A 16,203-nucleotide genomic window follows, 5' to 3' on the forward strand; every position below is an offset into this window, starting at 1 on the left:
CTATCTCTTTATTTTATTATTATTATTATTTTTTTGCGGTACGCGGGCCTCTCACTGCTGTGGCCTCTCCCACTGTGGAGCACAGGCTCCGGATGCGCAGGCCCAGCGGCCATGGCTCACGGGCCCAGCTGTCCCGCGGCACGTGGGATCCACCCGGACTGGGGCACGAACCCGCATCAGCAGGCGGACTCCCAACCACTGTGCCACCAGGGAAGCCCTCTCTATCTCTTTAAATCTTTGTCTTGGCAGTGTTTTGAACTTTTTAATATACAGGTCTTCATGTCTTACATTAAATTTTTTCCTAGGTACTTTATGTTGCTTATTGTTGATATGAAAAAGGTTTTAGTGATTTGAATAGAAGATAAAAACAGTCACAACAGTCCCTTAAGCCAAAGCATAATCAAGGCCCTAATTCTCTTCAATTCGGTGGAGGCTGAGAGGTGAGGAAGCTGCAGAAGAAAAGTATGAAGCTAGCAGAGGCTGGTTCATGAGGTTTAAGGAAAGACACCATCTCCCAACATCAAAGTACAAGGTGAAGCAGCAAGCGCTGATGTAGAAGCTGCAAGTTATCCAGAAGATCTAGCTAAGATAATTAATGAAGGTGGCTACACTAAACAATAGACTTTCAGCGTAGACTAAACAGCCTTCTATTGGAAGAAGATGCCATCAGGACTTTCATAGCTAGAGAGGAGAAGTCAATACCTGGTTTCAAAGCTTCAAAGACAGGCTGACTTTCTTGTCAGGGGCTAACATAGCTGGTGACTTGAAGTTGAAGCCAATGCTCATTTACCATTCTGAAAATCCTATGGCACTTAAGAATTATGCTAAATCTATTCTGCCTGCACTCTGTAAATGCAACAATAAATCCTGGATGACAGTAAATCTGTCTACAACATGGTTTACTGAATATTTGAATCCCACTGTTGAGACCTACTGCTCAGAAGAAAAGATTCCTTTCAAAATATTACTGCTCATTTACAACACACCTGGTCACCAAGAGCTTGGATGGAGATGTACAATGAGATTAATGTTGTCTTCATGCCTGCTTAACACAACATCCCTTCTGCAGCCCATGGACCAAGGAGCAATTTCAACTTTCAAGTGTTATTATTTGAGAAATAAATTGTAAGGCTATAGCTGCAATAGTGAGTGATTCCTCTGATTGATCTGTGCAAAGTAAACTGAAAACCTGCTGGAAAGGATTCACCATGCTAAATACCATTAAGAACATCTGTGATTCATGGGAAGTCAAACTATTAACACTCATAGGAATTTAGAAGAAGTTAATCCCAAACCTCCTGGATGACTTGGAGGGGTTTAAGACTTTAGTGGAGGAAGCAGCAAGAGAACTAGAATCAGATGTGGAGCCTGAAGTTTTGACTGAATTGTCACAATCTCATGATAAAACTTGAATGAATGAGGGGTTACTTCTTATGGATGAGCAAAGAGAGTGGTTCCTTGGGATGGAATCTACTCCTCGTGAAGATGCTGTAAAGACTGTTGAAGTGACAACAAAGGATTTAGAATATTATATCAACTTAGGTGATAAAGCAGGATTTGAGAGGATTGACTCCAATTCTGAAAGAAGTCCTACTGTGGGTAAAATGCTGTCAAACAGCACTGCATGCTACAGGGAATTGTTTGTTAAAGGAAGGGTCCATCTGTGTGGCAATCTTCATTGTTGTCTTATGTTAATAAATTGCCACAGACACCCCAGCCTCAGCCACCACCAAGACAGAGGAAAGATCCTCCACCAGAAAAAAAAATATGAATGCTGAAGGCTCAGATAACGCTTAGTATTTGTTAGCAATAAAGCATTTTAAAATTAAGGCATGTACATTGATTTTTTTTAGACATAATGCTACACAGACTAAAACATAACTGCTACACAGTTATATAAACATAACTTTGATTATGCTTGATTTGTTTACTGTGTATTCGCTTTATTGCAGTGGTCTGGAACTGCACTAGCAATAAAGCATTTTAAAATTAAGGCATGTACAAGACTGTCATGTGGATTAAATGAGTTATCAAATATAAAATGCCTAAAATAGTGCTTGATAAATGGTAAACATTCAACAAAAGCTAGCCATTATTAGTACAATTATGAACCTGTGGCAGAATGAGCTCTAAATTCATATTACTTGTTTTAAAAATAAAGTATCACTAGAAAAATAAGCAAATAATATGGTAGTCTGAATGTACTTATTATGCATTTTAACAATGATTTCTACATAAAAAATAAAGAAAAGTAGCAAGTTTAAACCAAAAAAATAAAGTGTATTAATTTTCACAAAAAGTATAAGTAAGCTTTAGAAGAAAGAACTTTCTTTAAAAACCTTAAAATTTATTCAAAAGCAATAAAATAACAGTTTCTATGAAGTATGAACTGTATATAATAAGTAAACACAGCACAGTACCAAAAATTCCATTTTTCATCACATCAACGTCTTCTTTTAATTACAAATTTTCTCCCTGGAATAATGCAAATTAATAGATTATTATTTGAAATACTGATTTAGCATTAAAAGTCCACTATAATAATGAGGGGCATAATTTAAAGCAAGAGTGGAAAATATTTAGTCAGTTGAAAAACATGAATCAGAATGTCAGTAATGGACCACATCGATAGAAAAGCAAATAAATCTGGTTGGGGGATTAGGAGGGAGTGCAAAATTAAATTAAATTGATTTTAAAAACAAAAAGAGGTGACAATAAAAATAAGATATTTAGACATTGGTGTCACTTTATGGTTCAACTGAAGGCACAGTAAGATAGATGAAGGGCTACATGAAAAAAGTCAATGAAAAAGAGAGAAGAGTGAAAAAAACAGAGCAGGAAAGGAAAAAGACAAGAGAGAAATGTTGTACAAAGAAGTAGCACAACATACAAAAGTAGAAAAATAGAGGGAAAAGTCTCAGGAGATTCTAATACTATAGGTCAAATATTCTTGTCGTATCTTGGTCTTTGCTTGGGCCAGGAATTTGAAAATATTATCATGTCTCTAGGTACTTACCTGTACTCCTACTTCATCTTGGTTTTTTTTTTCCACTTTTAATTGTTACCCAATCACTGATTTTATCAATTCTCATTTTTCATCTTATTGCACAGTATACAGGACCATATTTTGTAAACTACTTTTCTTTTTGAAAATAAGAGGGATAAATAATACTCTTTTCAACTTCCTAATAAACTGTGAATTAGCTAATTAATTCACAACACTTCTACTGCTCTAATCTAAAACAGGAGTTCTTAACTTGAAGTCTGTGAACTCCTTGAAATTGTGTTCAAAATTGTGTGCATGTGTAACTTTTTGTGAGTTTTGAAGCTTTTGTCAGAGTCTGAAAGCAAAATACTACCGTGGTAGAGGCTTTATTGTGAATGGAATTGCCAACATAGTTAACCATTAAGAAAATCAGTATTGGGGCTGATCTTCTTGTTCCAAGAAAGGAAGCTAACACTTATTTAACATTTCTCACATACCAATTTCTATGTTCTTTCTGCTGCACCAGTGGACTTTAAGATTGCACTCTTTGGAGCAGGGCTAATGTATATCCTAAGCACAGTCCAATAGTGATGCCCCCAGCCCTTCCATTGCTTAAAATAAAGAGCTTTATTTTACACCTTTACACATATTAACTGATGAGTTAAATGCTATCAGGGACTTAGCCTGCTGGTTTTTACTCTCTACAGAAGTGAAACTCACACCATGAATTAGAAACAAATGTAAATATCTGACAACACCTTCAAACCAAACTTTAAAACTTTAGTCATTCACCATACCAAAGAAAGATTTTTTTAACAGTGTAGATTAAATTGGAATATGGCGGATAAAGACAATAACAAAAAAGTCTACTATAGTCAAGTGTGGCAGTGAAAGGGTTAAGCGCATGATAGCTAGGGCAAAAAACTCTGTGGTGCTCCCCTTCCCTTGGTGCCCTAAGCTTGTACTTATTTTCCTTAAAAGTTAATCCAAGGCTGCTCTGTAGTTTTTGCATGAGCAGCCATGAAAGAGGTGAGCAAGTAATTGGGTAAAGCTCAGAAACAATTCACCCTCAATCAGATAAACTATCTTTGTATCTGATTGACATATTTGTGTTTCTTTATAACATTTCATTTAAACAACACTCCTTGGCATTTTAAAAGAGCTTAAAAAGTCTGCTTTTAAATCGGAGACCAATCCAATGTCTACTTTAGTGATGGGTGAAACAAGCTGAGGACCAGAACTAGCCTGTACATCAAGGTTCTACACCCCAATTTAAAATACTTCATGTCAAATTTTACAAAGTGGTACACAGTTATTAATGCAATGCACATGTAAATGACCATGAAGGTAGTTAAAGAGTAAAACCATAGCAAGTCAAAGTTTCTTTCAATAGTAGCTGTCCTAGCTCTGAATTTTCTTACTTTCCATTAGAAAAAAAACAGTGAAATTAGAAAAGAAAAAAATGGAGGTCCTACAGAAAAAAGCATTGAGAAGACATCTTCAGCCACCTTTTCCTCAACATTAGGTATAATCAGTAAGTAATGACCATTACAGAATTGAAAAAAACCCACAGATGAGCATTTATCAAGCATCAGTCCTAGCACAGGTTCCAAAGGACACCGAATATAGTTCTCAGCAACCAAAAGAGCCAGTCCTTTCTGCCCAAGACAAAATTAAGCCAACACAGAGGCTCATGAGTTATAAGAGTCCCAAGTGAGCCTCAAGTCATGATGAGTATTGACAGTGAAACCGAGCAGGACCCTGTGTGGCTCCTGGGCACAGAAGCCTTTCTGTGTTCCCCGTTTATTGTTTGTAGAAAATAGGCTTCAGCCTCCATGACCTTCCCTGAATTCCAAAGGGCAGGTTCAAACCGTTGCTAATCAGGGAAGGGAGGGGACACAGAGACAGACAAAGGAGGAACAGTCCAAAAACAATAGCGCAGCCTTGGGGCAGGGTCCTGATTCTGCCTCAAGGGATACACATAACAATATCTTTGAGCTCTTCTGCAGAACTAAAACTCCCAACAAATGGAAGATGTTAACTACTTGAAGCATTCTTCATTCCAGAGAGAAAGTCACAGTTTGATAACCTCAAGAACCACAGAAGCTCATCAGGAAACCACCTGAGGACAGATTAAAGGAATACAGGCCCTGCACATACCCTGATCCTTATCAGCAACCCTGCCCTTGAACCATTGCTATAAAATTCCTCACCAAACTCCCTGGGTTTTGAGGCTACGAGCCTGCTGTATCCCCCTTTGCCTGGCAAAGCAATAAAGCTCTCCTTTTCTACTTCACCCAAAACTCTGTCTCTGAAATTCAGTTTGGCACCAGTGCACAGAGGCCAAGTTTTTGGCATTAACAGTGGTTAATGCATTTAAAACTCAGCAGAGTATCACTAGTGTTAAAAAACAAAATACAACCAAGTATATTTGAAGATCTAATTGGCTTTATGAATAATGCATGAATCAGATAGCATTTCATCTAGTAAACAGGAGAGGTGCTCAGAGTGTTAGGGGAAACACTGACTGAAACCGATGCCCTAGCCAGGCACCATAGTAACCACTTGCATGAATTACCTTAAACAGGAGGTCCTGGGAAGGAATGCAGAATTAACAAGCTACCACCAACCGGAGTAATTCAGGGAAGGTCAAAAGGAGAGAGGAGACACCAGCCCATATGTCCTAGCACCCTCCCAGAATTCTCGCTGGAATCCATCTTGGCTGAGTGATGTGTGCGCCACCAGGAAGGACCCTGAGTCAAAATGATTGGCCAGAGACAACCTGGAAACTAATCCCATCACCGTCAAACCCGAGACTGAAAGCCAGTGGCAGAGCAGTCCTCCTGGGTTCCCTTACCCTCCTGCTCTCCACTCAGGTGCCCCTTCCCAATAGTCTCTTGCTTTGTCAGCACATGTGTCTCCTCGGACAATTCATTTCTGAGTGTTAGAGAAGAGTCCACTCTCAGGCCCTGGAAGGGGTCCCCCTTCCTGCAACAAAAGGAGCTGTACAATATGGAAGGCTTTAATAGGCAGAATCTGGGCAGGATAAGACAGTTATTAGCAAAAGAAAAGAAAGGATTGTTTCAGTCAAGGTCACCTTTCTTTGGGGGAAGGGTGGCAGGGGTCTTATCAGGCAGATTACCCCGCTAATGCTGATCAGAAAATTCCAATGATTGACTTAAAATTCCACTCCTAGGAGAGGCTGCAATTAGGTCTTGGTTTGCTGTCCTAGGGGCAAGTGACTCCACTTTGTGCTCCACCTTTTTGTTTTTTTAACACTAGCAATAAATAAAACTATATGTGTACAGAATTTAACTTTGGCTAGATTTTCTTAAGAACTGACTAAAGTATTTTGCACTGAGTTTCCATGATAATAGAATAGGTAAATTGATTTGAAATATTCAAATCCATCCATCTTTCCCAATGAGCTTTAGAGTGAGAAATATTCTATCAGCTGTGTAGTAATTTTAAGTCCCACAACCTTAATCTCTAATTGACTAAGTAGTTGCAAGACCAAACTATATAATTAGACAGTACTGAAGAAAAGATAAGTACAATTATGTAAATAGTATTATCAATAGTGGTTAAGAACAGAGACTCAGCTTCCTCATCTATATAGTGAGAATAATAATAATAGCCACTAAAATAGAAGATTTGGTATTATTAGGATAATAATAGTACCTATCACAAGGTTGTTAGTAAAGATTAAATGAGTTAATCTATGTAAAGCATTTAGAATAGTAAATCTATCACAAATTTATCCTGTATAAATTCTATTTTACCAAAAATAAGACTCTTGTATATCCATGACTGTAAGGGCCATTGGAATATAGCAGAGGTTCTTAAAGGGAGCAGTACTCTCCCCTAGGGAACATTCTGGAAATCTGTAAGAGTACTTGTTGGTTGTCACTATGATGGGGAAAAAGGGACATCCTGTTGCTGGCACAGAATAGACAGGGACAAAAGACACCAGATGTCTTATGGTTTGCATGGCAGTTCTACACAACAAAACTATCTCCTTGGCAATCCTACTAGACTTCCCTAGTCCATTTATATTTTCCCACTCTACAAGATAACTGTTTCATATACCTCCCCTCTTCTTAAACCTCTAATACCCTACCCTGCCTTAGCTGATAACCCTGTTTCTTATTTCACTAAGAAAACAAAGGCAATTAATAATGGAATTCCTCCCCTCCCACCATGTGTTTCTTCCACTCCATGTATTTCTGTACCCTTATATTCTGCCTTCCTTCCCAGTACAGTGGATAAACTGCCCCTTCTTTTATTCAAGGCCAATTCTACTTCTCTTCTGGATCCTGTCCCCTTCAGCCTACCTTAAGGATTTTACTCCTTCCACTCTGTCTTGCATTATCAGTTTCCTCATCTACTGGATCATTCCTACCAACATACAAAATGCTGTTTTATCTCTTATCCTAAAAAACAAAATAAAAAACTCTCCCTTGACATCACATTCCCCTCATTTCTCTGCTCTACTGTATATCAAGAGTTGTTTATTCTTGGTGTTTGCATTTCTTCTCCTCCCATTCTTTGCTGATTCCACTCTAATCAGGCTTTTATCCTCACTATTACTCTGAAGCCATTCTTAAAAATGTCATTAACAGCTTCCACATTACCAAATATGATATCAATTATCAATCCTCACTTTATTTAGCAACATTTGACACAGTTGATCTCACCCTCCTTCTTGAAGCACATTTTTACTTGGCTTACGGAATATTATTATACTCTCCTATTTTTCTCCTATCTCACTGTTTACTTCTCAGTTAGCTTTAATTTAAATTATCAATACTCACATGCTAAAAGTAATTTAGCCTTACTAAATTAGGCTTAGTTTTTGGACTTTTTTCTTTTTTTAACCTCCATTAATTTCCTTGATTTAATCCATCATTATGGCTATAACTACCATCTATATGCTGATGATATCTAAATTTATAATTTGTCTCATAAATGCAACAATTTATCATCTTCATCTGGACATCTAATAGAACTCTCAAATTTATTATATCTAAAATCAAACCCTTGATTCTCTCCATGCCTCCAAATCTGCTCATCTCCTAGTATTCCTCATCTCAGTAAATGCTCAGTTACTCTGGCTAAACTCTTTGGAGTCTTTCATGACTTCTATGTCACTCAAAACCTACATCAAACACTGTTTGCTCTACCTGCAAAATATATCCAGAAATTGAACCATTCTCAACACCTTCACATCTATCCTCCTGCCTATCCAAAATCATATCCTGCCTGGATTTTTACAAGTAGCCTCCTATATGTTCTCTGTTCTTGTCCCTTTATCATCCATTCTTCATAAAGCAATCAGAGTGATCCTTTAAAAACATAAATCAGATCATGTCACTTTCTTAAGCATAACCCTCTGATGTCTTCCCATCACACTTCAAAAGGAGCTACAAGATCACTATGGCACCCCCACCTCCACTACCCCACCCTTGGCATTATCTCTTATCACATCTCCTCCCTCTTATTTACACCAAATCATCCATACACCTCCTAGCAGTTTTTTGAACATACCAGGCATGCTACCACCTCAGGACTATAACACTTGTTTCCATTCCTCCAATGCTCTTCCTTCAGATACTGAAGTAGTTTAATTCCTTACTTCCTATAGGACTCTGATCAAACGTCATCTTCTCATGAGACCTTCCCTGATCACCAGATCTAAAACAGTATACCTGAGTCACATCATATCCTCTTACCAGCTTTTCTTCATGACACTTATTTCCACCTGGCATTAGAGCATATGTTTATTTACTTGTTTATTGATGATCTCCCCACTAAAATGTAAGCTCTGTTTGGACAGGGTCTTGATCATTTTTGTTTTGTTTATTTCTATAATCCCAGTGCCTGGTACATAGTAGATGCTCAATAAATCCTAAATGAATTAAATGGCTAAATAAATGATATACAATAAACACAACTGTAGTTTTAAAGGCTAGATGAAAATTAATTTTATCAGGCTTTATAGAAGTTTGCCTTGTTTATTTTATCATCTTGTTTGCTATATACTTGAAATTTCATAATGTGTAAATTTTGTTTTTACCAATACCATTATTATTTCTAGTCTTCTGCTTATAAATAATAAATTAAGCTTTTTCTTTTTTTTGGCTGTGCCATGTGACTTGCAGAATCTCAGTTCCCCACCAGGGACTGAACCTGAGCCAGGGCAGTGAAAGTCCGCAATCCTAACCACTAGGCTATCAGGGAACTCCCCAGATTAAGCTCTTTTTAATGTAAGGAAGGACGTGGAGAAATGAACAGAAGCTCCAACAGTCTTTGTCTTGGATCCATTCTAAAAACACTTTTTAAACTTTTTAGGCCACCAAACCTATTTTGATATGTTTGAAATGAGGCAAATGGGCATTTGAAAAAAGCTGAAATTACCTGGAAGAGATTCTTTATTTCTCTGTGCAAACTATAGATTAACTGCTTATAAACAATGTCGAGTGTCTGTAAGGTATGTGTAGCAGGGACAAAGTTGCCTCTTCAGTATGATATGCTCAGGAATAATGGGAGCAGAAAAATCATGTGAATGAGATATTCTGAGCCACTATGGAAATTCTATGACCAAAACAAAGACTACCTTAATAATCTTTACTAGAATGGTTTCCAGGAAGTCTAGGAACACAACTAATTTTGGAACTCCAAAAAACATTCTCTAATACTCTGGAGTTCAAAATACTTTCCCAGTATGAGGTAGAATTAGTCTTCAGTCAAATATAGGGATTATATTTAATCAAATATATAGGCTACTTTAACAAAAGGTAATTTTCAAAGCTTAATTTTCAACTCTACTTATCTAGGGTAAAAGCATTCTAAACTCACAATGAAGTTTTTCATACTTTCAGTATTTGTGTACATCACCTAATGGCATGAGTGCTTCATTTAAACGTATGGGTTTCTTTCTTACAGAAAATAAAATGATACTAATTGGAGAAAAATTATTATAAATTCTAATGTATGAAATACATACCTGAGTTGAACCAGCACCTGTTTGCATAGAAGACTTTTTTAATAGTCTCACTTCTTTGTTTATATATTTTAGCATTCCACTAAGTGTACTGAAGTCATTATTCTCAGAACTATCATCTTCTAGGTCATATGGGAGAGGTTTAAATGAGTCTGACTGGGTATAAGTCAGATCCTTCTGGCTTTCTTCTAATGTTGAAGGTTGTTTCAATTGCATTTTTTTTAAGTCCTGCAGTAATTCTTCAGAAAGATCTTCATCACTACGAGTTCTGAAACTAAGGTCACTGGCACTAATAGAGCGACGTAGTTTTCTACACTTGAAGAAAGCTGTGTGAGAATGCTTAGCAAATTTTGAATCTTGAATATCAGGCTCAATTTCTACTGGAGATGTAAATGGGGCTGGTAGAAACTTGATGTCTTCTGCCCTTTCATGTCCAGAAATTTTGGCTTGCAATCTGGTTAATTCTGATTCCTGTAGAAAAATTGGTACATAGTAGGTGCTGATTACATATTTCTTAAATGAATGAATCACTTAGAAAATCAGACTCTTAGAAGTCATCTAAGTTAAACTTCATCCTAGTACAGAAATTCTTTTTATAACAACTCTTGAGTTTTCCAAGCTCTGTTAAAACCCTTCATTGTGGGAAAATTATCTATATTCACTAGAAATATGTTTAAACTATACTAAAGAATTCCACTGAAAATTACATTTTCCTTATAGAACTTTTTCTTTCTTAGCATTGATGACAATATAAATTTCTATTCAAGACTGAAATCTTACATCTAAAAAATTTTCTGCAAAAGTATAAAAAGGTATACAGTCATTTGTTAATCTAACATACATACATACAGAAAACAATGCCCTGCAGAGTTTTCTAATAGGAAATAAATGTCTATTAGCTACTCTGCTTTATATGTCATCATCACAAGAAATCTTTACTAGAAAATTTTCAAAGAAAAGCCTTTAAATGATTAATAATATTTAATAAATTAATCCTTATTAAATAAACTTTTCATTTCTGTTTTTCCGTGTCCTTCATTTGGGTCCTCTGACCCAACTTTGGGATCCTAAGAATAAGATTGCATACACTGAAAAGCGATAAAGCCAAAAAAAAAAAAAGGGAAGACATTTTAATTTCGAAAGTTAAACATACGTAGTAGTTTCCTGTTCAAATACATTCTCCTTTTCTTACAAGTATCCATAAGATGCATATTTCTAAACCAGTCACTTTTAAACTGATAGTTTCTATTCTTTCTAAAAATACTGTACTTAAAACTAAAACTGTCATAACCACAGTGTACATTGCAAAATGAAAGTTTAACATGCATATTTCAGTCCTTTGATGTCTTTACAGTACTTTATCTAGATAAACTTGATTTATAAGTGGCAGAAGTGCGAATTTTTTTTAGTAAGTCTTGTATTCACATTTTTATAATCATAATTAATGAAGTAATTATAAAGTTGACACATATAAGGTCGTGTGCAGTTTAAGTTTTTTTTTAAACTTCTGTGTGTTATCTAGCCAAACTGAGAAATGTGGTATCTCAGATAAGCAGGATTCCATTTAACTTACAGTTCAACACCTAACTTTTACAAAGAAATGTAGTATATTGAATATATTAAACATAATTCAACTTTTTCTTAAGACTCAGAGAAGTTCACTTCTGTGATCATTATTGTAGTGTGCAATAATACAGTGATGTCTTCAGGGCTTTCAGAAAATGGACTTAGCTTTGCTCTTACTTCATCAAATATGAGGGTACTTGTTAGGGTACCAAAAGAGGTGAACTGGAAACAGTGCCTCAAACAGTGTTCTTCTCTTCTCCCTCACTTCTGTTTCTGTTCTCTGTCATTTACTGCTGCTGTCAATGAATTGCTTTCCATTATTTATAGTTACTTCTAATTGTTACATTTATGCCAGCTTCTGCTCTTCTATTAGCTTTTCTTCTTTCTTTCTCTCTTATCCTCCTTAACTTCTCTCCAATCTAGACTCTGGAGCCAGCTGTGGTTGCCTTACTTTCTACTGTCAGAAAACAAAGAAATTCTACCTCTGTCTGGTATACTGGCTAATCATAGTACATGTTCTAAGATCTCTGTATGTATGGTTCATTTAAGAATTGCTGCTATTTTGACAATATTTTCACAACTTCCTAAGTATCTGAACTTAAAAACTTCTGAATAATTGATAAGTGCAATACAATTTTATTTATCTCATTGGTAATATCTAACAAGTGAGCAGACATTATTACTGTGACAAGGGATATACAATGCAGAATCTTTAAAATTTTTAGTCAATTTTTTGCAATGAAGTTTTATTATTTTGTGTAAATGTTGTAAATCCCCAGAACACTAACTATATTACTATTTCATAGAGTGTTCAACTGAAACATAATTTTAGATTCTGTCTATTCATCTTTCCTCTAGTACTGTGAATATAAAGTATTTTATAAGAGGAATTTAAGTGCTCAGGTTAATAATTACAAATATTTCTAAGGTATTAATTGACTGAGTTCTTTTGGTTTTCAATAACTTCCATTTTGCTATAAAATCATTTATTGCTTCAAAACTATCAGTGAGGTTGGTCTTTTTTTAAGGTCTTAGCTGACAGTGTTAATCATACTTATTGGCAGTTTGAACTAATATTAAATTTTTTATCTCTATGCATCAATACTGAGATTAATTCAAATTCCAGAGTAAACTCTCATGATCAATAGGGGTGAATAAGCAGCAAGAGGTTATTTGAAAAATGACATATGTACTCAAAAACCAGTAAAAAAATTTTTGAACATAATCTTGCACTTTCTACTTTATGATTTTTAGAGGAACTTGCCTGATTTCGAAAAATACTCCTATTTTTTCTTTTTTATATATATCTTTATTGGAGTATAATTGCTTTACAATGTTCTGTTAGTTTCTGCTGTACAACAAAGTGAATCAGCTATATGCATACACATATCCCCTCCTTCTTGAACCTTCCTCCCACCCTCCCTATCCCACCACTCTAGGTCGTCACAAAGCATCGAGCTGATCTCCCTGTGCTATGCGGCAGCTTCCCACTAATGCTCCTCCTTTTATTTTTTTATTATTATTATTATTTTCTGCGGTACGCAGGCCTCTCACTGTTGTGGCCTCTCCCGTTGCGGAGCACAGGCTCTGGATGCGCAGGCTCAGTGGCCATGGCTCACAGGCCCAGCCGCTCCGCGACATGTGGGATCTTCCCGGACCGGGGCACGAACCCATGTCCCCTGCATCGGCAGGCGGACTCTCAACCACTGTGCCATCAGGGAAGCCCTGCTTCTCCTTTTAAAGTACTTCAAGTATAAAACCCTCTGAAGTAAACATTATGATTAAGTTGGTATTTGCACAAGTTCCAGGCCAAGATGGCGATATAGGCTCCTCTCATATCTCCTCCCACACACAAAACACCAAATCTACAGCTACATAAGGAACAATTGCCTTCAAAAGAAACAAGCTGAGAAAGAAACATCTACACATTGGGTGGATAAGAAAATGCCCACACCAAAACTAGTAGGAAAGCTGAGACTCACTTTTGCCATAAACCCCACGTCAAGCACAGGGCCATACAATGGGAGGGAACACCTGACTTCCAGTTTCTTCCTTAGAAGCAAACGGCTTGGATCCCACATCTAGTGCTCCAACTTTTAAGACTTCCACCTGAGTGATGGGCCCTCAAAACACTTAGCTGTGAAAGCCAACAGGGCTTGAGTCTGACACACAAGATTACAGCAGACAAAGAAGCAGTTCTTAACAGGCTTCCAAGGATGTACTATGGCTATCCCCTTAGAACTCAGTACAGAAGGAGCAGTACAAGGGAACCCTGTAAGACTATCAGCAGAAATTGCAGGCCAGAAGGTAGTGGCATGATATATTCAAAGTGCTGAAAGAAAAGAACTGCCAACCAAGAACACTCTTCCTGGGACTTCCCTGGTGGTGCAGTGGTTAAGAATCCGCCCTGCCAATGCAGGGGACACAGGTTTGATCCCTGGTCCGGGAAGATCCCACATGCCATGGAGCAACTAAGCCTGTGCACCACAACCACTGAACCAGTGCTCTAGGGCCTACGTGCCACAACTACTGAGCCTGTGCGCTGCAACTACTGAAGTCCACGCACCTAGAGCCCGTCCGCAACAAGAGAAGCCACCACAATGAGAAGCCCCTGCTCGCTGCAGATAGAGAAAGCCCACGTGCAGCAACAAAGGCCCAACGCAGCCAAAATAAATAAATAAATAAATTAATTAAATAAATACTCTTTGAGTTAAAAAAAAAAGAATACTCTTCCTGGCAGTTGTCCTTCAGATTTGAAAGAGAGATAAAGCATTTTCCAGAGAAGCAAAAGCTGAAAGAGCTCATCTCCACTAGACTAACCTTACAAGAAATGTTACAGGGACTTCTTCAAGCTGAAATAAAAGGATACTAATTATTAACAGGAAAACATGAAAATTTAAATCTCATTGATAAAGGTAAATATATAGTTAAATTCATAATACTCTAATGTTGTAATGGTGGTAAGTAAATTACTTATAACTATAGTATGAAAGTTCAAAGACAAAAGTATTAAAACTAAAACTACAATGATTTGTTAATGGGTACACTGATAAAAAGAAGTAAATTTTGACATCAAAAACAAAATAAAGGGGGGACAGAGTAAAAATGTAAAGCTTTAGTATACATTCAAAGTTAAGTTCTTATCAACTTAAAATAGACTGTTATACATGTAAGATGTTTTATGTAAGCCTCAAGAAAACTACAAAGCAAAACTTATCATAGATACACAAAGATAAGGGAAACTAAACATTCCACTATAGAAAATTATCAAATTATAAAGGCAGAGAGCAACAGAAGAAGAAAGGAACGAAGGAATTAAAAACAGCCAGAGAACAATGAACAAAATGGCAATAGTAGGTCCATACCTATCAATAATTAAATATAGATGGACTAAATTCTCTAATCAAATGACAGAGTGGTTTAATAAAAAAATAAGACCTAACTGTATACTGCCTAGAAAGACTCACTTCAGTTTTAAGGACACACATAGACTGAAAGTGAAGGGATGTAAAAATATATTCCATGTAAATGGAAACCAAAAGAAAGCTGAGATAACTACACTTATTTAAAAAAAAAAACAGACTTTAGGCCAAAAGTGTAACAAGAGACAAAGAGGGTCATTATATAATGATAAAGGGGTCAATCCAACAAAAGAATATAACATTTGTAAATATTTTGCACCTAAAAAACACAGGAGCACCTAAATATATAAAGCAAGCATTAACAGACAGCAACATATTAATGTAGGGGGCTTTAATATCCCAGTTTCATCAATGGATAGATCATCCAGACAGAAAATCAATACGAAAACATTGGACCTGAACTACAAGTTAGACCAAATGGACTTAACATTTACAGAACATTCCATCCAACACATGACAGGAGTGTACATATTCTTCTCAAGTGCATATGGAACATTCTCCAGGACAGATCATATGTTAGGTCACAAAACAAGTCTTAATAAATTTAAGAAGATTAAAATCATATCAAGCATCTTCCAACTACAGTGGTATAAAAGTAGAAATCAATTATAAGAAGAAAACTGGAAAATTCACCATTACTTGGAGATTAAACAACATGCTACATAACAACCAATGTGTCAAAGAATAAATCAACAGAGAAATTAAAATTATCTTAAGACAAATTAAAATGGAAATATAATACACCAAAGCTTATGGGATGCAGCAAAAGCAGACATAAGAGGGAAGTTTATAGCGATAAACGCCTACATTAAGAAACAAGAAAGATACCAAATAAAACAACCTAAATTTCTACCTTAGGAAATAAAAAAGGAAGAACAAACTAAGCCCAAAGTTAGTAGAAGGAAGGAAATAAATATCAGAGTGGAAATAAATTAAACAGTGACTAAAAAGACATAGAAAATATCAATGAAACTAAGAGCTGAGTTTTTAAAAAGATAAACACAATAGACAAACCTTTAGCAAGGCTTAACAAGAAAAAAAGAGAGAGAACTTAAATAAATAAAATCAGAAATGAAAGAGGAAATGTTACAACTTGACACCAAAAAAATACTAAGGATCAAAAGGGACTACTATGAACAATTATACACTAACAAATTGGTCAGCAAATAAAAAAATAGGTAAAATCCTAGAAACATACAACTCAAGACTGAATCATGAAGAAAATA

The 16,203-nt window shown here is 36.2% G+C and overlaps 1 protein-coding gene across 1 annotated transcript in view; it reads right to left on the bottom strand.

Moving 5' to 3' along the window:
• The window catches only part of CCDC18 (coiled-coil domain containing 18), a 140,912-nt gene that overhangs the window by 12,293 nt on the left and 112,416 nt on the right, over positions 1-16,203 (bottom strand). The window contains exons 29-30 of the mRNA XM_060139563.1: positions 9,993-10,460; positions 2,421-2,475 (exon numbers count right to left, since the gene is read on the bottom strand). Of these exons, the coding sequence (XP_059995546.1) occupies positions 2,461-2,475; positions 9,993-10,460 (483 nt within the window). The 3' untranslated portion in view covers positions 2,421-2,460. The remainder of the gene's footprint in view (positions 1-2,420; positions 2,476-9,992; positions 10,461-16,203) is intronic.

Source organism: Lagenorhynchus albirostris, chromosome 2 (genome assembly GCF_949774975.1).
Source record: "Lagenorhynchus albirostris chromosome 2, mLagAlb1.1, whole genome shotgun sequence".
NCBI classification, from domain to species: Eukaryota; Metazoa; Chordata; class Mammalia; order Artiodactyla; family Delphinidae; genus Lagenorhynchus; species Lagenorhynchus albirostris.